This window comes from Podarcis cretensis (genome assembly GCF_951804945.1).
Source record: "Podarcis cretensis genome assembly, chromosome: 7".
In the NCBI taxonomy this organism is placed as follows: Eukaryota; Metazoa; Chordata; class Lepidosauria; order Squamata; family Lacertidae; genus Podarcis; species Podarcis cretensis.
The window spans coordinates 90806829-90830139 of NC_137176.1; the positions used below are offsets into that span (position 1 = coordinate 90806829).

Sequence of the window (23311 nt, forward strand, 5' to 3'; positions counted from 1 at the left end):
TAGAGCCAAAAATACGGTACCTTGATTGTGCTTGAACAAGCACCTGTTATAAGAATTTTAAGGTCTTAGATATGTGATAAATGTTCATGGATGTACCAAGCAAACACGTACATAAATATATAAACCACATGTCTGAAACCCCACAGAAAAAAAAAGTCCTGAACAAATTGACCTCAAATATTTCTCTGCAAGGCCAAAGTAGGAAACCTCCCCATTGTCTCTTTCCTCACAAATCCTGTCTTAAGGGCACATTTAAGATATGAGTAGGGTGTGAGCCTGTGACCTGTGACCTGGCTCAGGAGCTAAGTATTTATCATTACAAAAAACTGGCCAGGCTCCCCAGGTAATCCAATCAAGTGACCATTAATAGGTAACCTGCCAGACAGGAGATAAACAATGCACTAAGATTTCTGTTGTAGACCGCCCTTTCTGTGATGTAGGTATGATGTTTCTGGGGTTGGTCTTGGACTCCAGGGCAGGCAGTTTAAAATGTCTATACAAGGGCGGGCACACCTTTGTTCTGGGTCCTCCTCCTTTCTCCTGTCTGTTGCAATAATGCAACAGCTGCTTTGCTTTTCAATATTCTCTGGTTGGCCTCTGTTATTTTCTCCTACCGATGGAGAACCTACAAAGGACTCTACAAGGGCTCTTGTCTACCCCATAAGGGAATAAGGGCAGATTTTGTTTATTACACACCTAGCCCTCTCCTGTACCCATTGACCGAAATGTGTGGCAAACACAGTCCTTTGGCAAAAAAAAAAAAAAAAGTGTTGCGAGTTCGAGCACTGTTTCTTCTGCCAGTGGGAGCCAGTGGGTAGGGTTGCCATACGTCTGCAGCATCCCGGACATAGCCAGGATCTGGTCATTGGAAACAGTGGAAATTGCAAAAATGCCTGGGAAAATCTGGATGTACGGCAACCCATGTTGGAAGTGTAGATATTGCCGAATTTCATTAAAAAATAGCTCAAAAATTCAGCACAGCTTCAGGTTTTGGCTACTCTCATAGACACAAAACTATGGAGTCAAGTGCTAAGAATAAATCCTTTTTTGCAACCCACAGTTGATCTGTATTGGCTGTGTTACTACAGTGGTGCCCCGCAAGACGAATGCCTCGCAAGACGAAAAACCCACTAGACGAAAGGGTTTTCCGTTTTTCGAGGCGCTTCGCAAGACGAATTTCCCTATGGGCTTGCTTCGCAAGACGAAAACATCTTGCGAGTCTTGCGATTTTTTTCGCTTTTTTCTCGCTTTTTCTAAGCTGCTAATAGCCGCTTTGCCGCTAATAGCGCTAATCCGCTAAGCCGCTAATAGGGTTGATTCGCAAGACGAAAAAACCGCAAGACGAAGAGACTCATGGAACGGATTCTTTTTGTCTTGTGAGGCACCACTGTAATAGGAAGGAACATGTCTTGTTAGTTGCAGGAATACTGTACTCTTTGCATAGGACAACTTGAGTTTTTCTGATATCCCATAAAAGCTCTTTATCTCAAAGAGGCCACAGGCAATTAGAGGATACATTGGGGTGGTAATTCTTGTCAACCAGTTTCTGTAGTAATTCAGTTATTGTGTTTGTTCACTATTTTGAATATTCGTAAGAAAGTTTGTGAAATAAATCCATTTCTAAGACTGTATTCCCAATTATTGTTTTCAGGGGGTGAAAATAGCTCAGAAATTTCTTCTTCCTTTTTTTGAGATTTTGAAAAAGAAAAAATCAAGCTCAACAGCTTTGTGCGCCCCCTCCCGAAAACACACACATTTTTTTTAAATGTCTGGATTTTTGCTTTTTGAAATAATGGCAACCCTATGGGACACACACTGCTGGATTTCTCATGAAGAATCAAGATGGAGAACTTGGTAGAGCTCCTGCTTTGAACCCTTGCCACTTAGCGCCCCCCTAAGTAATCCCACCTCCCCAGGGGTGCTTTAACCACACAGGAGAAGGCAGTTGGCACCAAGTTAGTGCCATGCGAATCGGGTGCTCTAGGAAAGCTTATAACATCTTGGAAGTTTCCTAAAAAGCCAAGCGACAACTGTCAGTTCTCCTTGAGCAGGGAGTTCCGCAGATGTGGTAAGCACTGCTTTTTGTAGCCAGGCGTCAGACTGATTTTATAATAGTCTTAATTCGCTAGTTTTGCTTTTCTTCTTCTCTGAAAAGGTCTCTGTGTGGGAGAATTTCACCTTAATGGCCGGATCCTGTTTTAGTCTGCAGAAAAAAACACACCCCACAAAAAACTGGGTACAATGAAGTGCATTGTGACATATTTTAGAAACTGCAATCGAGGGAGAGGGCTAAAAAGTGAAAGGATATCGGGCTTAACTGCCGGGTGCTTGCAGAGTTTTAAATAGCAATTGCGCTTATCTCTAGTAGGAATTGTGGCCTTTGCTAGCTAGTTTTCCTTCTCCAATGAGCAGCTGGCCCATTTCTCCACCACCTCAAGCCCAAAGTGAGAGAACCTGCTCTTAAAAAGTCCTTAACAGATCGCTTCCTGGGGCCTCATTTTAAAAGATGTGTGTGTTTAGTCGTGTCCGACTCTTGGTGACCCCCTGGACCAGAGCACATCAGGCCCTCCTGTCTTCCACTGCCTCCCACAGTTTGGTCAAACTCATGCTGGCAGCTTCGAGAACACTATCCAACCATCTCTTTTTTAAAAAACATAATTTTTATTAACAGGCCAATCCAATCACATTATTTCCAAATCATATTACTTCCAAATTATAAAACCAGATTTTTTAATTTTGTTGGGGGTACCCTTACATCAAGCTCTGAACGAGAATCAAAACATCACTTCTGTTACTGCTTTTATCAAACGGTTCTATCCAGCTCTGTCCAGATAGTCTCTTTATTACTTCTTCATCATCTTGTTGTTATCATGTATTCCTTTCTTTGCAATCTCTGATAATCTTCGCAAGCAGGTTAGGAACAAACAACATCTGCATGGATTTTGCACACTCCAAAGGTCATATCTCATAAGGACAGCCGCCATTCCTCTCCTTCTTCAAAAAATTTATCCTCGGTCCGTCCTATTAATTTTCCCCAGCTTGCCACATATATCACAAAGGGGCTCTTCCAGGTTATCACTTTCAATCCATCATTTACATTCCAATGACTCTGGTCCTCCTCCCCTCGTCTTTCTTCGACAAGCCTGTCTTAACAAGATGCCATTAAAAACTGCATCATAGAATTTTTCCTCCGCACTCCATATTTACCAGTCCTCTCTTCAATCGATAATTCACTCCACACAGCTCTTCAATTCTTGCTTGCGATTAGTAAAAGGCGACGATTCGTCTCTCTGGGGTGGAGGTTTATAAATACTCACATGAGGCAAAGAAAATGAAAGTTTTTTCCTCCACACCCCCCCCCCTCTTTTTTCGCTCCACACATACCAGTCTCGTAATGGTGGTTCATCGCTTGATTTATTTGTCTCCTCCCGTCGCTCCGAACACAGAGGATGCATTAATCAGCAACCTTATCTCTTGACCTTTGCTTGATGTAAGTGCTTCAGCTTCATTCCAATTATATATTTCCAATTGTATTTTCGAGCTGAAGCGAACCATGGCGCTGATTGGAGATAGCGTCAGGAAGCGCTGAACCCACCGAGGGCTGATGCCAAATGTCCTACACCCCCTTCTTTCGAATCCGGGGGTGCATTATGGACGTCGCTGGCAAGGCTGTCCCCCCCCCCCATATCCTTGGGAGGGTAGTAAGGCTGCATACTTCCCATAGCAGCCTCTTTATTACCTCGTGTGGGTCGGAGAGATGTTATTGCTGGCCATCTTCCAATGCGCCACCTGGTGGCCCCCCACTATCTAACCATCTCGTCCTCTGTCGTTCCCTTCTCCTTGTGCCCTCCATCTTTCCCAACGTCAGGGTCTTCTTCTTATGCTGGATTATTCTTATGCTGTTTGCTAACCATGGCAACAGAAGACCACCACCTCCTCGGGGTCATCTAGTCTAACCCCGCTTGCAATGCAGATAAAGCAGCTGATTTTGCCCCACTATCTTTTAAAAAGTGAGAGCTAGACCATAAAGAAGGCTGATCACCGAAGAATTTATGCTGTTGAATTATGGTGCTGGAGGAGACTCTTGAGTCCATTCTGAAGGAAATCAGCCCTGAGTGCTCACTGCAAGGACAGATCCTGAAGCTGAGGCTCCAAGACTTTGGCCACCTCATGAGAAGAGAAGACTCCCTGGAAAAGACCCTGATGTTGGGAAAGATGGAGGGCACAAGGAGAAGGGGACGACAGAGGACAAGATGGTTGGACAGTGTTCTTGAAGCGACCAGCATGAGTTTGAGCAAACTGCGGGAGGCAGTGGAAGACAGAAGTGCCTGGCGTGCTCTGGTCCATGGGGTCAGAAGAGTCAGACACAACTAAACGACTAAACAACAACAGAGACCAGGAATGATAAGCAAGCGGCATTAATGTTTCTTGACGCAGAGAAGGCCTTTGATAATATTTCATGGGATTTTATGAAAAGGAATTTGGAGTTAATGGATATTGGGCAGTGGGAGCAAATAAAGTCTTTAGGGGCTAAGTAGCATAGCATTAGGGACGCGGGTGGCGCTGTGGGTTAAACCACAGAGCCTAGGACTTGCCGATCAGAAGGTCGGCGGTTCGAATCCCCGCGATGGGGTGAGCTCCCGTTGCTCCGTCCCTGCTCCTGCCAACCTAGCAGTTCGAAAGCACGTCAAAGTGCAAGTAGATAAATAGGTACCGCTCGGGCGGGAAGGTAAACGGCATTTCCGTGGCTTCCTCTGGTTCGCCAGAAGCAGCTTAGTCATGCTGGCCACTGACCCGGAAGCTGTACGCCAGCTCCCTCGGCCAATAAAGCGAGATGAGCACCGCAACCCCGGAGTCGGCCACAACTGGACCTCATGGTCAGGGGTCCTGTTACCTAGCATAGCATTTAAAAGAAGGCAGTTGAGCTCCTGAATTGAGGTGTGCATTTGCATTATGTTTGCATGGGACCAGGAGGCAGACTGTTCTGGGGCATTCACTCAGGTCGTTTCCTGAAAACCTTCCATTGGTCAGAGGTCCAAAGTCCACGAGTGGAAACTAAACTCCGGTTCGGGGCGCCTGGAATAAAACATCTGTCGCCACTTTTTGTGTAGAACCGTTTTCCTATTTTGCTCCTCTGTCATCGTCCTGCCGCAAGGCTGGGCTCTCCTATTTCGTGCCGGACAATAGCTCGCCCTTAGCTTGCCCGTTCCTTTGCAGCAGTTCTGGATTTTGACCCCTTCTCTCCTTGCACGGAGCCCGCCAGATACAATAAGACCGTTTGGTGGTGTGTTTCATCGGGGCTCGGAGAAGCCTTGCTGCTCCTTTATAGATCGCCTTCCTAATCCTCCTCTCTCTGAGGCAATAAATTTCGCTGCTCAGCTCCGCTCATGTAACTTAATGACCCACCCAGGCCTCGTAAATTTCCAGGGGTTGGTTTTGTTGTGTGTGTGAAGCCTTTTGGTTTTCTTTTAAAGATATGCAACCTGAACCGGCAGTCGCGGGAACAAAAGAAAAGATATGTCGCCACTCCTTTAGAAAGCCAGTGAGTGGCTGTTCCAGGCTATTCCAAACTCCTAAAAGACCTACATTGGCTCCCAGTAGGTTTCCGAGCACAATTCCAAGTGTTGATGCTGACCTTTAAAGCCCTAAACAGCCTTGGCTCTGAAGACCTGAAGTTTCCACTCCCATCGCTCAGCCCAGACACTGAGGTCCAGCGCAGGGGGTCTTCTGCTGGTTCCCTGGCTGACAGGGAACCAGGCAGAGGGCCTCCTCGGTGGTGGCGCCCTCCCTTCAGATGTCGATGAAATAAACAACTATCTGACTTTTAGAAGACATCGGAAGGCAGCCCTGTATTGGGAAGTTTTTAATGTTTGATGTTTGATGGTGTTTTAATATGTGTTGGAAGCTGCCCAGAGTGACTGGTGCAGGGTATAAATAATAAAAATTATTATTATTAACCATTAATTGCTTTAAAAGATCAAAGTTCATCCATCCGGCATAGGACCCATGTACCTACGGGACCGCATCTTCTGGTATGCCCCGCAGAGGACCTTAAGGTCCATAAATAACAACACTTTGGAGGTCCCGAGCCTCCAGAAGTTTAGATTGGTTTCAACTAGGGCCAGGGCCTTTTCAGTACTGGCCCCGACTTGGTGGAACGCTCTGTCACAAGAGACCAGGGCCCTGCGGGACTTGACATCTTTCTTCAGGGCCTGCAAGACAGAGCTGTTCTGCCTGGTCTTTGGTTTGGACTTGGCCTGACCCTTACGTTTCCCTCCCCTAAACAATCTGAGCCATTTATTTGTTTTATGGGACAGGGAATGTTATGTACTGTACTGAGTTGAATAGGATCCAAACTGCAGCAGTCTGATTGGTCCTAGAACAATAGGATCCAAAATGCAGAAGTCTGATTGGTCCTAGAACAATAGGATTCAGAATGCAGCAGTCTGATTGGTCCTAGAACAATGCAGCAGTATGATTGGTGACCCAATCCAGCTCCAGATAGAAGTGAATCCACAACCTGATTGGCCTACAGGAGAATTCCGAAATTAGCCAATCACGTGCAGCCCATTGTGTAAATAATGTATATAAAGCAGATACTTTGAGGGGATCTCCATTCCCTCCTCACCACTATGAGCTGAATAAAGAGCATGAAATCCACTCTCGACTCTGAGTATATTTCAGGGAACAAGTTTGTTCCTTGCCCAAAAGGAATCCTGACCCCCTTTGGCTGTGTTGCAAAAGTTCTCGCTGACCCTTTGTGCTCTTGCAAGGAAAGTGGGGCCTCGTCTGCCTGCCACGCTGGGTCTCTGACTCACCCACCCTGCTCAAAGGTCCTTTTCTTTGCTCCTCTGGGAATCCCGAGAGCTATGTGTCGTCATTTACCGGAATCGTGCATCAGTACAAAAAGATCTTCTCTCACGTGGGCAGAGCTTTTGTTGCACATTGCCACAAGCCTTGGAGAAACTGAATCGCCTCCTTTTTTTGTGGGGGCGCTTAAAAACAAGCCCACGTCTCTTCTCTTGTCTCCCCACCCCCTTGCTTTCCCAGTGTGTGCAAATTCCAGAGCCTTTATTTGGACAACCAGCCCCCTGGATTCAGTGGGAACCAGCTCCCCAGTAAACCTTGCCCAGAATTGCAAACTTATGCTCAAGACCTTACCCATTTTCGAAAGTTCTGGTCAGATTCTCCAGGTCATTGAAATGTTACGTTACTCGCAACGGCACTTAGCCAGGATATATGGGGAAGGGTTTTTTTGGATATATGGTTTTAATTTCACATCTGAGCACATGATGGAGGAGCTCAAAGTATCAGCGTCCCCAGACATCTGAAGGCAGCTCTGTATCAGGAAGTTTTCAATGGTTGACGTTTGCTGTGTTTTTATTATGTTTTATTTTTTAATTTTTGTTATTATTCCGTTGCTTCGCCTTAGACTTTCCAGGAGAGCCCCAAAGTCCGGCACAGAGCAAACCTGTCTCTATGTCTCCATCTCCACTGGAAAGTTACCGTATTTTTTGCTCTATAAGACGCACCAGACCATAAGACACACCTAGTTTTTGGAGGAGGAAAACAAGAAAAAAAATATTCTGAATCTCAGAAGCCAGAACAACAAGAGGGATCGCTGCGCAGCGAAAGCAGTGATCCCTCTTGCTGTTCTGGCTTCTGGGATAGCTGCACAGCCTGCATTCGCTCCATAAGACCCACACACATTTCCCCTTACTTTTTAGGAGGGAAAAGTAAGTCTTATAGAGCAAAAAATACGGTATTTGGTCTCTTCATTTCACACTTCATTTATTTATTCATTTGCATTCGTCAGGGGCCCATGGGCAGGAGTTTTCCGGGCAGTGTAGAAAGCCCCAGGAAGATTAAAGATCACACTTAACATTAGGACAAATTAATAAGCAGCAAGCCAGAGGACTGTAAGAGCAAAACAAATTCATTTTTAAATAGAGAGTCAAGAAATGAAAACGCTGAAGCGATGGTCTGTGAAATTGCAGTGATCGTGCAGGGGGACCGTGGAATCAGAGCAGGAAAGGATCAAAAGGACGCCAAGTCCACCCCGATATCGCAAAAGGGGTGTCACTGACTCTATCCCCACATATCCATTCCTGCCCCTTAATTACTGCATTTTTATCCCACTTTTTGCTCCAAGGAGTTCAAGGTGACAGACACAGTTTTCCTGCTCCGAATTGTATCCTTAATAATAATAATAATAATAATAATAATAATACATTATTTATATCCCACCCTCCCCAGCCGAAGCCGGGCTCAGAGCGGCTAACAATAGTAAAAGTAACACAGTTTACATAAAATCACAATCTGTTCTAAAATCAATTAATTCTAAAATCAATTTTCTCAATCAGGAAGCTGCTCTCCTTCCAGGAAAGTCATGCTTGGGGCAGTCAGTCTCAGAGTTGCTTCTTTGCTGAAGAGCTGGTGTGGGGAATCCTTTGGCCCTCTCATCACCCCCAACCACTGCTTGCCAGGGCTGATGGGAGTTGTAGTTCAGCGGCATCTGGCAGGCCCAACATTCCCCGCACCTATTCCAGGGCAAATGTATCAGGCATAAGAAGAAGAAGAAGAAGAAGAAGAAGAAGAAGAAGAAGAAGAAGAAGAAGAGAAGAGTTTGGATTTGCTATCCGGCTTTATCACTACCCAAAGGAGTCTCAAAGCGGCCAACAATCTCCTTCCCCTTCCTCTCCTACAACAAACACTCTGTGAGGTGAGTGGGGCTGAGAGACTTCAGAGAAGTGTGACTGGCCCAAGGTCACCCAGCAGCTGCATGTGAACGAGCGAGGAATCGAACCCGGTTCACCAGATTACGAGTCCACCGCTCTTAACCACTACACCACACTGGCTCCCTTGGCCGTCAAGGGACTCCAGCTGAGCATTGGCCCTGGTGCCTGGGGCTGGTGGGAGCTGGGAGTCGCAACAGATGGAAGCAACTTTCCTGTCTCCCCATATATGGGGAAAGGTTGAAATCACAAAGTGGCTACAACTTCCAGTGTAAATCCGAAGCCATAATTGACCACAGCTCTCCATGGGTGCAGAGGAGGCATCACCCAGCAGAAGAGGACACTTGCCATCTGCCTGGGGGCTTCTTGAGGGCATCTGGTTAGCCATTGCGAGATCCAGGATGCAGAACTTGATGGGCTTTTGCTCTGATCCAGCAGGTCCCTTCTTATCTAAAAAAATGTAGTATAACCACCGACAGCTGGGAAACACTGGCCTGCGAGCGCTCCAATTGGAGAACAGCCTTTACCAAAGGTGTCGTGGGCCAGGCATAACAACAACCTTGTGAGGTAGGTTAGGCTGAGAGACAGGGGCCGGCCGCTCCAAGCTCGCTCAGCAAGCTGGTAACCACCTTAGCACTTTGGAAGCTGTTCAATCAAAGTTTCCAAGGCAGATTTTTTCTTTACAGCCATGCATCCCAAACGCATCATTGAGACTGGAGGCAAGTCTCCCTTCAGTAGAAGTACGGACTTGGCAAAGAACTCTTAACTTCTGGCTCCGCCTAAACTCAAATCCCCCTGGTTTACTATTCCTAGTAAGACTCCCATAAAAGTGCCTGGCTTAAAACCGTCTATCCAAAACTTCACTCTTGTGGCCTGTCCCCACAACACCTACTCACTATGGGCCCCACTAAAGCAAACAGTCTAATTGCTCAACATCTAAAAGATACAGTGGTGCCTCGCAAGACGAAAATAATCCGTTTCGCGAGTCTCTTTGTCTAGCGGTTTTTTCATCTTGCAAAGCAACCCTATTAGCGGCTTAGCGGATTAGCGCTATTAGCGGCTAAGCGGCTATTAGCGGCTTAGCGGCTTAGAAAAAGGGGGGGGAGGGAAAAAACTCGCAAGACGTTTTCGTCTTGCAAAGCAAGCCCATAGGGAAATTTGTCTTGCAAAGCGCCTCGAAAAACGGAAAACCCTTTGGTCTAGCAGGTTTTTCGTCTTGCGAGGCATTCGTCTTGCGGGGCACCACTGTATTGAACATCAGAACAACCTGGCCACTATAAGGAAATTCTGCCCTTGGTATTTTCATTTTCCACCTCCCCATTTTGATTCTCTGGCCCCATATCTGCACAAACTTATTATCCCAAATTATAGACGTGCTTTTACACTTGCAAGACTGGATGTTTTGCCATCTGCGGCACTTGAGGGTCGATTCCGAAAGATCCCGCCTGAGAAACGTCTTTGCCCCTGTGGATATAGTAGCAGCGAAACAGCGGCACACGTCCTCCTGTCTTGTACTCTCCACAAAGACCTGAGGAACGAGATCGTCACCCCACTCATATTAACCATCCCAGGGCGCTCAACCACTGCCACAGCGTGCTTCCATCTATCAGATCAAAACGAGCAGAAAACAGCAAAGGTTGCCAGGTTCATGGCAGGGACAATCAGAATAAGGGCCACTAACCAACTGCTGATTCAGGACTTTAAATCGTGCTCTTATATCAAATTTCATTTTCTGCGTATACTGTAATGTTTTACTGTTGCTATGGCCATTGGCTAATGCGAATAAAGTTTTATCTCTCTCTTCGTGGCTGAGTGGGGAATTCGAACCCTGCTCTCTCTCCCAGGTCCTAGCCCAGCACTCGAACCCAGTGTTTCCCAAACGTGGGTCTCCAGCTGTCTTTGGACTACAATTCCCATCATTCCATGGCCACTGGTCCTGCTAGCTAGGGATGATGGGAGTTGTAGTCCAAAAAACAGCTGGAGACCCAAGTTTGGGAAACCCTGCTCTAACCACTAAGCCACCGCTGTCTCCTTCTGCCTGGAGATGCCAGGAATGGAAGCTGGGACCTTTCATCGAAGTCCCTCTGGGCTAAGCAATGTTTCTCCTCCTCTTTCTGCAACAGGGCTGTGATCCGTTGGCGCAGACTCAGCGCAGCAAATTGCAGCACCGCCGGGCGCGAATCAACCAGCAGATCAACAAGGAGATGAGGATGCGGGCAGGGGCAGAGAACCTCTTCAGGTTTGTTGTTCTTCGTCTCCATCTGGTTGTTTTCCCCTTTCCATCGTCGGGTGTATCTGCAAGACGTTGAGGGCTAGAAACTTAACTCTGTGAACTGCCCTGAGACCTACGGATGAAGGGTGGTATGCAAATTTACTAAATAATAATCAAAAGGGGGGCGGGGCTTCCCAAGGACTCGCTCCACCTTTTGCCGTGATGCAGAAAGTCGGGCGCAGTGTTCCAAAGCGTTTTGGTAAACCTAAGGTTTTATTAGGGACGCGGGTGGCGCTGTGGGTTAAACCACAGAGCCTAGGACTTGCCGATCAGAAGGTCGGCGGTTTGAATCCCCGCGACGGGGTGAGCTCCCGTTGCTCGGTCCCTGCTCCTGCCAACCTAGCAGTTCGAAAGCACGTCAAAGTGCAAGTAGATAAATAGGTACCGCTCCAGCGGGAATGTAAACGGCGTTTCCATGCGCTGCTCTGGTTCGCCAGAAGCAACTTAGTCATGCAGGTCACATGACCTGGAAGCTGTACGCCGGCTCCCTTGGCCAATAAAGCAAGATGAGCGCCGCGACCCCAGAGTTGTCCGCGACTAGACCTAACAGTCAGGAGTCCCTTTACATTTTTATATGCTATATGGTAATTTATGGACCTAATAGGTATCTAAAGCCATTTGTACATGTTGCCGTGCAACCAGTCCATGCAGAATGTAGGCACCCTATATATAGAAAGGAGCAAACCAGTGATATTTTAGGGAGCAGGCTAGCAGGCGAGGCCCATGACTTACATCATAGGAGCCTACACAACGCAAAACACTGTTGCTGTACATAGCTTTTATTTTATTGGTTTTTTGGTATTTTGGAAATGTATATCCAAATTTTTTTCCTTTAAATTTTTTGGGGGCCCCCAAGAGAGTGGGGCCGTAAGCTATAGCTGGTTTAGCTTATACATAAATCCAGTGCTGGTCTGGCCCTAAGCAAGGCAGGAAGCTTAAAAGCTCTTTCCATGCTAGGTTTGCCTGGGATACTAGGTGTGGAAAGAGCATTTAAGCTCTCTGCCTTGTACATGGGCTCTGGGAGTGCTGAGCATGCTCTTAATCTGCAAACACAGAGCAGTTCCCGGAGTTTGGAGATGCATGTTTTCGTTCTTGAATAGAACCCTTTGAACCAAACCCCTGCTTTGAGATAGTACTTCCTGAAACTGCCTCGCTGGTGTCTTTCCTTCAGGGGTGAAAGGGTACCCAGAAAAAAAAAGTTTGATAAATGCATCCGTTAAACATTGCAAGCTGCAACTGCAACAAAGTGTTGCAGCATGGGTTGGTTCCTGTTCAGAGTTCTAGCCAGCCAGCCAGTCACACACCCCTCAACCCTTCCAGGACGTTCAGATCTGTGCCCAGAAAATTCAGCTCGGATTCTGTGTTTGGAAGGCAAAACTAGCATCGTATGACCTGTGACAGGGTTAGGATGTGATTCACGGAGCGCAGAAGTGACTCAGCAGCTTCCCAGACTGGTTCTGGCCTCCACAGCAGCCTTTGAAGAGGTCAGGGGTTGACAGGTGAGCCGGGGCAAGGGAGGGAAGATTGCAGCAGCTGCAGAAGTGCAAGTCAGGTAACAGACGGGGAAGAAACTCGGTGCAGTTGTCACTTCAAAGCAAACTTAACGTGCAGATTCCAATACACAGCCATCCTCTGAAACTCACACTTCCTTTGAATTTTGCAATTCTGTTATCTAGACGAGTAATGCAAAATGTGTTTACTGGGACAAAATGTGCAGAAAAAGGCATTGATTAAAATCACTGAAGAAGTTGCCTTTCTGTTACTGTTTACTATTGAATTCTAGTGGATTACTGAATATTGATTTATTTGATATAAATTGTTTATTTTAAAACAAACAAACAAAATTCCTTCCAGTAGCACCTTAGAGACCAACTAAGTTTGTTATTGGTATGAGCTTTCGTGTGCATGCATGAAGAAGTGTGCATGCACACAAAAGCTCATACCAATAACAAACTTTGTTGTTGTTTAGTCGTTTAGTCGTTTCCGACTCTTCGTGACCCCCTGGACCAGAGCACGCCAGGCACTCCTGTCTTCCACCGCCTCCCCCAGTTTGGTCAGGCTCATGTTTGTAGCTTCAAGAATACTGTCCAACCATCTCGTCCTCTGTCGCCCCCTTCTCCTTGTGCCCTCCATCTCTCCCAACATCAGGGTCTTTTCCAGGGAGTCTTCTCTTCTCATGAGGTGGTCAAAGTGTTGGAGCCTCAGCTTCAGGATCTGTCCTTCCAGTGAGCACTCAGGGCTGATTTCCTTCAGAATGGAGAGGTTGGATCTTCTTGCAGTCCATGGGACTCTCAAGAGTCTCCTCCAGCACCAGAATTCAAAAGCATCCATTCTTCGGCGATCAGCCTTCTTTATGGTCCAGCTCTCACTTCCATACATCACTACTGGGAAAACCATAGCTTTTACTATGCAGACCTTTGTTGGCAAGGTGATGTCTCTGCTTTTTAAGAGGCTGTCTAGGTTTGCCATCACCTTTCTCCCAAGGAGCAGGCGTCTTTTAATTTTGTGACTGTTGTCACCATCTGCAGTGATCATGGAGCCCAAAAAAGTAAAATCTCTCACTGCCTCCAAAACTTAGTTGGTCTCTGATGTGCTACTGGAAGGAATGTTGTTTGTTTGTTTGTTTCAACTACGGCAGACCAACACGGCTACCTATCTGTAACTTGTTTATTTAATAATAATAATAATAATAATAATAATAATAATAATAATAATAATTAAAAAAATAATAATTTATTTATACCCTGCCCATCTGGCTGGGTTTCCCCAGCCATTCTGGGTGGCTCCCAACAGAATATTAAAAACACAATAATAATTATTGTGACTTTTTCTTAGATTCTTGCTATTAATGTTTGATGTTTGATTATTATTTTTACGTATGTTGGAAGCCGCCCAGAGTGGCTCGGGCAACCCATCCAGATGGGTAGGGTAGGGTATAAATAAAATATTATTATTTTTACGAGTTGGCTTACAAAAACTTGTCTGTAATGCAAGATTGTATAACAATGTGTTTATTTGGAATAATTCACCCTGAAATGCTGATGGCTGTTTATGGAGAACTTCCAACACAGATTCTGTTGGGGCAGCAGTTCATCGTGCAGGTTGGGAGATTTTTGTGCCTGTGTTTAAATGGAGAATCAGTGGTTGGAAGGAGCAGTTGTTGTTTTTTTAAATAATATTTATTACTTTTAAACACTACGAAAAAGAAGAACAATACAATACAATACAAAAACACTACATAACACTAACACATTAAACTAACAAAACAAAACACAAACCGTTTAAAACACATCAAATAATTTCAATATCTTATCTTTCATTCACTTATTTCCGCGACCTCCTCACACCTCCCTTTTTGTATTCCACTTCTATTAATTGTTTCAGCAATTCCTTTCCATCTTCCTCTGTTTTCTATCCTATAATTATCTTAGCACATTCTAACCTTATTTTTTCCTTTATTACTCTATTAATCTATTTATACTTAATTCCTTATAACATTTCTACTAAAGCCATATAACTTCATTCCAACATTTTTCTAGCATTCATTAATTTTACAATATTTCTGTAAATAATCTTTAAACTTTTTCCAGTCTTCTTCCACCGACTCTTCTCCCTGGTCTCGAATTCTGCCAGTCATTTTCGCCAGTTCCATATAGTCCATCAACTTCATCTGCCATTCTTCCCGGGTGGGTAAATCTTGTGTCTTCCAATACTTCGCGATGAGTATTCTTGCTGCTGTTGTTGCATACATAAAAAATGTTCTATCCTTCTTTGGCACCAATTGGCCGACCATGCCCAGGAGAAAGGCCTCTGGTTTCTTCAGGAAGGTATATTTGAATATACCTTTTTCATTTCGTTATAAATCATCTCCCAGAAGGTCTTAATCCTTGGGCATGTCCACCAAAGGTGAAAAAATGTACCTTCAATCTCATTACATTTCCAACATTTATTATCGGGCAAATGGTAAATTTTTGCAAGCTTGACTGGAAGGAGCAGTTTTAAGGGGAACAGGGAAAGATGTTGGAAAATATGCTTTTGTATTGACAGATCCCCTAGGAACATGCTTTTTTAAAATAAAAATAAAACAACTGAGAGGCTTTCGCCTCTCCTGGCTTTGGCTTCCTCAAGGCAACATAAAACTTGCTGGGTTAGCAGGACACGAGTCTTGCAAGCCGAGCTCAGCAGCGAAGGAGGCCTGCCGGCCACGCAAGGGGCAAATCGCTTGCACCCTCCTTTTCTCAAGGAAGGAATCGAAAGCCGAAGCAGATTGCCGGGAGTGTGGGAGTCTGGGCTGCTTAACCCTGCCGCCCTGCTAGATTTGGAAGAATGCACAGGAGGCTCTGCGTCAGCTTCGGGAAATAATTGAGGAGCAAAACACCGGATGTCCTGGGAGCTGAGAGGCATCTTCTGGGTCACCGACCCCAAACTCCTCCAGAGCTGTGGCAGGGACCCTCCCCATGGCACTCTGCACCAGGGAGTGATGGAACAGGTCTCTGATGTTATCTGCAGTGTTGGAGCTGCTTTGCCTTGGAAATAGCAGTTTCCATGAATCACTAGGGGAGGGGATGCTGGGCTGCAGAGACGGTCCTTTGGCCCGATCCAAAAGGACTTTGTTCCTCTGTCTTTCGGGGCCCAAGCTAGCTGAGACCTGTTTGCATTGTTGTTGTTATTGTTGTTTAGTCGTGTCCGACTCTTCGTGACCCCCTGGACCAGAGCATGCCGGCACTTCTGTCTTCCACTGCCTCCCCCAGTTTGGTCAAACTCATGCCGGTAGCTTCGAGAACACTGTCCCACCATCTCGTCCTCTGTCGTCCCCTTCTCCTTGTGCCCTCCATCTTTCCCAACATCAGGGTCTTTTCCAGGGAGTCTTCTCTTCTCATGAGGTGGCCAAAGTCTTGGAGCCCCAGCTTCATGATCTGTCCTTCCAGTGAGCACTCAGGGCTGATTTCCTTCAGAATGGATCGGTTTGATCTTCTTGCAGTCCATGGGACTCTCAAGAGTCTCCTCCAGCACCAGAATTCAAAAGCATCCATTCTTCGGCGATCAGCCTTCTTTTATGGTTCAACTCTCACTTCCATACATCACTACTAGGAAAACCATAGCTTTAACTATACAGACCTTTGTTGGCAAGGTGATGTCTCTGCTTTTTAAGATGCTGTCTAGGTTTGTCATTGCTTTCCTCCCAAGAACCAGGCATCTTTTAATTTTGTGGCTGCTGTCACCATCTGCAGTGATCATGGAGCCCAAGAAAGTAAAATCTCTCACTGCCTCCATTTCTTCCCCTTCTATTTGCCAGGAGGTGATGGGACCGGTGGCCATGATCTTCGTTTTTTTGATACAGTATTGAGCTTCAGACCATATTTTGCGCTCACCTCTTTCACCCTCATTAAAAGGTTCTTTAATTCCTCCTCACTTTCTGCCATCAAGGTTGTGTCATCTGCATATCTGAGGTTGTTGATATTTCTTCCGGCAATCTTAATTCCGGCTAGGGATTCATCCAGCCCAGCATTTTGCATGATGAGTTCTGCATATAAGTTAAATAAGCAGGGAGTTTGCTTTAGTGGGGCCCATAGTGAGTGGGGATGGGTCACAAGAGTGAAGTTTTTGATAGACAGTTTTAAGCCAGGCACTTTTATGGGAGTCTTGAAGTACTAGGGATAGTAAACCAGGGTGATTTGAGTTTAGGCAGAGCCAGAAGTTAAGAGTTCTTTGCCAAGTCCGTACTTCTACTGAAGGGAGACTTGTGTCCAGTCTCAACGATGCATTTGGGACGCACGGCGGTACAGAAAAAATCTGCCTTAGAAACTTTGATTGAACAGCTTCCAAAGTGCTAAGGTCCAAATCTGAGCCCCGTATAGTAGCTGTGCTTGAGGTTTAGTTTGGGAGACTTCTAAGCCTGATGGTATATGTTTGCCACCCTTTGTATGGAAAAAGCGAGTCAAATTTCCTTTTCTGCGTATACTGTAATGTTTTAATGTTGCTATGGTCATTGGCTAATGCGAATAAAGTTTTATCTTTGCATCTAGCTGAGACCTGTGTGAATGCCCGGGGCAGTGTAGTGGGCAAAAGAGTGTGTGTACTCTGTGCTCTCCAGGTTAGATTACTACAACACGGTCTCTGTGGGGCTGCCCTTGGAGGCAACTCGGAAAATTGAGTTGCTCCAAAATGCAGCAGGCAGATTATCATCTGGGGTTCCCTTCTAGTAGATCTCGTGCAACCCCTGTTTTAAAACAGCTGCTCTGGTCGCCGGTTTGCTTCCGGGCCCAGTTCAAAGTGCTCATATTGGTGTTTGAAGCCCTAAATGACTTGGGCCCCAAATATCTGAAAGACTCCCTCTTACAGATCCTCTCGGGTGCTGAGATTGGCAGAGAGACGGGGCCTTCTCTGTGGTGGCCCCTCTGTGGTGTGAAGCTTTTGGTGAACGCTGAGGATGCACCTCTTTATCCTGGCCTTTGGCACCTGAAGTTCAAGTTTTTAGGACACCTTATTGTTAGGGCTGCAAGTTGCTTTAAGTTGCTTTTAATGCTGTAACCCTTATTGGGACCTTAAGGTGGAAGGCGGATAATAAATTATTATTATTATGAATAATAATAATAGTAATAGGAAGCAGCTCTGCAAGGTTAGCCCCTTTGCAGATAGGTGTGAAACAAGTGGGATGAATAAGGTGGCATTTTCTCCCTCCTTTGTTTTTTTAGGGCCACCAATAACCACAAAGTAAAGGAAACGGTTGCCTTAGAACTCAGTTACGTCAACTCCAACCTGCAGCTGCTGAAGGAGGAATTGGAGGAGCTGAACAGCTGCATGGATGTCTACCAGAATGACAGGTAAGGAGGGGTGGCAGGTGGCAGCAGTTGCCCCCGAAATTTGGAACCAGAGCCCATTTGGAGGATGGATGGCGGCTAACAGAATGAGGTTGAATCCTGACAAGACAGAAGTACTGTTTTTGGGGGGACAGGAGGCGGGCAGGTGTGGAGGACTCCCTGGTCCTGAATGGGGTAACTGTGCCCCTGAAGGACCAGGTGCGCAGCCTGGGAGTCATTCTGGACTCACAACTGTCCATGGAGGCGCAGGTCAATTCTGTGTCCAGGGCAGCTGTCTACCAGCTCCATCTGGTACGCAGGATGAGACCCTCCCTGCCCGCGGACTGTCTCCCCAGAGTGGTGCATGCTCTGGTTATCTCCCGCTTGGACTACTGCAATGCGCTCCACGTGGGGCTACCTTTGAAGGTGACCCGGAAACTGCAATTAATCCAGAATGCAGCAGCTAGACTGGTGACTGGGAGCGGCCGCCGAGACCACATAACACCGGTCCTGAAAGACCTACATTGGCTCCCAGTATGTTTCTGAGCACAAGTGTTGGTGCTGACCTTTAAAGCCCTAAACAGCCTCGGTCCAGTATACCTGAAAGAGCGTTTCCACCCCCATCATCCAGCCCAAACACTGAGGTCCAGCGCTGAGGGCCTTCTGGTGGTTCCCTCGCTGTGAGAAGTGAGGTTACAGGGAACCAGGCAGAGGGCCTTCTCAGTAGTGGTGCCTGCCCTGTGGAACACCCTCCCTCCACATGTGAAGGAAATAAGCAGCTATCTTCTCTTTAAAAGACATCTGAAGGCAGCCCTGTTTAGGGAAGTTTTTAATATTTAACGCTGTATTGTTTTTAACACTTGATTGGAAGCCGCCCAGAGTGGCTGAGGAAACTCAGCCAGATGGGCGGGGTATAAATAATAAATTATTATTATTATTATTATTATTATTATTATTATTATACATCACCTTGAGCTCCTTGGATAAAAATATGGAATACAACTGTAATAAATAAATTAGACCACACAGGAAGCTATTTTTTTTTTGTATGGAAACCTGGAGGTTCTGGCTGCATCTTTCCCTTAGTCCCTTGCCATTTGCAAAGCTGGTTTTGCTTTTTTAAAAAAATCACTGCTGGCTTTATTACTATTATTATTAAAAGAAGCTAGTCCTTTGCGCAGGTTTAAAGCAACTTAATTACTTTGAAAGAATCGCTGCCCCAACTTCCTCATCTTAAGGGCTGGTCCTTTGCCTCTGCAAAGCAATTTTCCTTCATTTTTAGGCTTGCAGAAAGAGATGACCCTCGCTGATGCTGAGTCAAACGTTTCAAGCTTGAATTATACTCCCTCTTTGATTTATCACCCAGCACTTCCTCTCCTGCCTCTTCAGTCTGAAGTCTCTATTTAAGATCTGCAAGAGGAGCTCTCTCTTTTTTCACCCTGTGAGAGAGGAAAGTTTGCTACGTATTCTCAGCATCCTGGGCTCCTCATTAATTCATTCAGTAAATCTATATTCTATTACGCAGCAGCAATAAATAGAAATGGTACTCTGACAAGCCACTGAACAATTGCAGTATCAAACCTGAGCTGACGCCAAGGTGTAAATAATTGCATTTACTGTGGAGTTGTGGAAGGGTCCCGAGGGTCATCTAGTCCAACCCGCCTGCAGTCACAGGGATCACGGCCAAAGAATCATTGGCAGGTAGTCACCCAACCTCTGCTTAAAAACCTCCAAACAAATAAAAACATGCAGCTAAAATAACTGTAAGAGCGTAAGAACTAAAAGACATGCAGATAAAACAACTATAAGAGGGTGCAGAGTAGAAGCCTCTGAAATAGATGACACTCACAACATTAGAAACTGATGTGCAAATATGGTTAAAACAGACAATTAAAACAATGTATAACAATCAATTTAGAAACAATGTGCAACAATAAACTATCCCAGGGAGTTGACTCAGAGTCACCCATAGAGCCAAGTTTGGGGATTATGGATTATGATTTGATATGCTAATTGGATTTTTTTATTGGAAATTTAATTAAAATGATTTAACAATTTTTTAAAAAATGATCTTAAAAAAAATATTATAAAAAAAAGAAATGCGGGGAACTAGATTCAAGATGAAAAAGTTTCATCCTTACACTTCCTTTTTTAAAATATATATTTTTTCTTAATTTTCAAGTACAAAACAAAATTATACACTCCATACATCTTAATTACATCTTATTTCTCTTTTTTCGACTTCCCTCAACTTGTCTGTAAATCCTTCATATTTTAACTTTAAACACATTTCTATTTTGTTGTTTATATTATTACTGTAAAACTTCACCCTCTTTTAATGCTTATTTCCCATCACAATGCTTCATTAAAACTTACAAACGTAATCTGATTATCACTTAATTTTTGCAAATAGTCAATAAATTTTTCCCAGTCTTCTGTGAATCTTTGATCTTGTCGGTTTCAGATCCTTCCTGTCATTCTGTCCAATTCTGCGTAATCTATCATTTTTGTTCTCCATTCTTTTAACGTAGGTAGCTCCTCTTGTTTCCATTTCTGGGCCATCAATATTCTTGCTGCTGTCACTGCATACAAAAATAACTTCTTTTCTTTCTTATTTATCTCGTTACCTGTAATGCCTAATAAAAATGCTTCTGGTTTCTTAACAAATGTATATTTCAACATTTTCTTCAGTTCATTATAAATCATTTCCCAAAAGCTTTTTACTTTCTTACATTCCCACCACATGTGATAGAAAGTACCTTCTTTTTCTTTACATTTCCAACATTTATTACTTATCTTATACATTTTTGCTAATTTTACCGGAGTTACATACCATCGATGCATCATTTTCATCACATTTTCTTTTACAGTTGTACATGCAGTGAATCTTAAACCTTCTTTCCATAATTTTTTCCCATTCTTCCATTTGTATATTATCCATCCTTGCACTTCCATCCTTGCAAATGTCTTGCCCCTGACGTGTGATCTGTTTCTCTCTCCTAGTGACTCCATCAGTGTTCCCATGGTCCCGCTGGGGCTCAAAGAGACCAAGGAGCTGGACTGGGCAGAACCCCTGAAGGTATAATAACATATAATAATTTATTATTTATACCCCGCCCATCTGGCTGAGTTTCCCCAGCCACTCTGGGTAGGAGAGTCTTCTGCCAATCGGAGTCTGGGACGATTCTGCCTTCCGAAGGCCGGCTTCGCAGAGTTAAGCACAGGGAAATGGAGACATTGGGTTTGGGGGGCTCACGCTTCATAAGAAGCCCAGGGTCCCCCTGTCTGAAGACTCCTTCATGTGCATGCATGCTCATCGGGGCAGAGCATCTTTTTCAGCCAGGCCGCTGCAGGGGAATCTGAGGCAAAACACAGTGGATTTAAACCTTGCATTTGTGCAGTAGGCTAGTAAAGGTAAAGGGACCCCTGACCATTAGGTCCAGTTGTGGCCGATTCTGGGGTTGCGGCGCTCATCTCACTTTACTGGCCGAGGGAGCTGGTGTACAGCTTCCGGGTCATGTGGCCAGCATGACTAAGCCGCTTCTGGCGAACCAGAGCAGCGCACAGAAACGCCATTTACCTTCCCACCGGAGCGGTACCTCTTTATCTACTTGCGCTGGTGTGCTTTCGAACTGCTAGGTTGGCAGGAGCTCACCCTGTCGCGGAGATTCGAACCACCGACCTTCTGATCAGTAAGTCCTAGGCTCTGTGGTTTAACCCACAGCACCACCTGCGTCCCTTTTTTTCGGAGAGTTAAGCACAGGGACACTGGTTTTGGGGGACTCACGCTTCTTAAGAAGCCCAGGGTCCCCCTGTCTGAAGACTCCTTCTTGTGCATGCATGCTCATCGGGGCAGGGCAGCTTTTTCAGCCAGGCCGCTGCACGGGAAAACACAGTGGATTTAAACCTTGCATTTGTGCAGTAGGCTAGATCAAGGTTAATTCGTCGTTGTTTTGTGGAGGCGGGTGGCATTTAGCAAGCAAAATTCTACGCGTAGCATATTGTGAATTTCACTCCCACGGGAGGCAGTGATGATTTGGATGGCTTTAAAAGAGGATCAGGCGAGTTTGTGGAGGACGAGACGGCTATCGATGGCTCCTAGCCACTGTGGTTATGTTCTGCCTCCAGGGTCTGAGGCAGCGATTTTTCTGAATCCCGGTTTTTGGAAACCACAGAAAGGAAGAGTTGCCCTTGCGTGCGAAACCTGCTTGCAGGTTTCCCAAAATGGGTATCTATTTATTTACCAGACTTTTAGAAGACATCTGAAGGCAGCCCTGTTTAGGGAAGCTTTTAATGTTTAACCAGACCATTGTATTTTAATATTTTCTTGGAAGCCGCCCAGAGTGGCTGGGGAAACCCAGCCAGATGGGCAGGGTATAAATGAATAAATTATTATTATTATTATTATTATTATTATTATTTAATTATTATTATTAATTATTATTATTATCTGGTTGGCCACCGCGAGAACAGGATGCTGGACTTGATGGGCCATTGGCCTGATCCAGGAGGGTCCTCTTACATTCTTAAGGGTGGAAATGTATGGGATCCGTATAGAAACTGTCTTTAGGAAGATCAGCAGCTGCCAGAGCAACCTCTTCTTGTTTTCTGTTCCTGCCCTTCCAGGAGATGATCTGGGAGCACTATGGCGAGGACGGTGCCTTGTACGAAAGTGAGATCAAAGACCTCGTGGAGCTGCGGCAGGTGAGTGCAGCTTTGCTCTCGAGAAATAGCCTGCTGTGCTCTGGGTCCCTGATTGTCCTTAGGCTCCCAGTACATTTCCGAGCACAGTTCAAAGTGTTGGTGCTGAACTTCAAAGCCCTAAACGGTCTCAGACCAGTAGACCTGAAGGAGCATCTCCACCCCCATCATTCAGCCCCCAGAGGTCCAGCGCCAAGGGCCTTCTGGCGGTTCCCTCACAGCGAGAAGTGAGGTTGCAGGGAACCAGGCAGAGGGCCTTCTCAGTGGTGGCTCCCGCCCTGTGGAACGCCCTCCCATCAGATGTCAAGGAAATAAACAATTATCTGACTTTTCTAAAGGCAGCCCTGATTAGGGAAGTGTTTAATGTCTGATGTTTTATCGTGTTTTTGATATTCTGCTGGGAGCTGCCCAGAGTGGTTGTGGAAACCCAGCCAAATGGGTGGGGTATAAATAATAAAATTATTATTATTAGGATGAAGCGCCAAACGGAGGTGTTTACTGCCGCATCCTTAACTTTTCTACACTAGGCCTGGGTGATATATCAATATATCGCCCAGGACGGGTATGAGGAGCAGACCGTGATGCCGGCTTCACTCAGAGGTGTATCGCTGGTGAAGCTGCCGCCGCTCCTGAGTCCCTCTGCTAGCGACTTCCTCCATTGAGCGTTTGTAGCAGAAGGTCTTGAGAGCGGTGGCAGGTTCACAAGTGATTCGTCGCTGAGTGAAACCGCCATCCCAGTCTGCCCTCATACAGTGGAACCTCAACTTACATATGCCTCGTCTCGCAGATGTTCCAAGTTGCGT

The 23311-nt window shown here is 45.5% G+C and overlaps 1 protein-coding gene and 1 long non-coding RNA gene across 2 annotated transcripts in view; one reads left to right on the top strand and one right to left on the bottom strand.

Annotated features, from left to right (window-relative positions):
* LOC307220619 overlaps positions 1–6286 on the bottom strand; it is an 83850-nt gene extending 77564 nt beyond the window's left edge. The window contains exon 1 of the long non-coding RNA XR_013840996.1: positions 6013–6286. This is a non-coding gene — a long non-coding RNA (uncharacterized lncRNA). The remainder of the gene's footprint in view (positions 1–6012) is intronic.
* The window catches only part of RHPN1 (rhophilin Rho GTPase binding protein 1), a 62374-nt gene that overhangs the window by 10247 nt on the left and 28816 nt on the right, over positions 1–23311 (top strand). Inside the window, exons 2-5 of the mRNA XM_079984313.1 lie at positions 10859–10974; positions 17703–17831; positions 20811–20886; positions 22434–22511. Of these exons, the coding sequence (XP_079840439.1) occupies positions 10859–10974; positions 17703–17831; positions 20811–20886; positions 22434–22511 (399 nt within the window). The remainder of the gene's footprint in view (positions 1–10858; positions 10975–17702; positions 17832–20810; positions 20887–22433; positions 22512–23311) is intronic.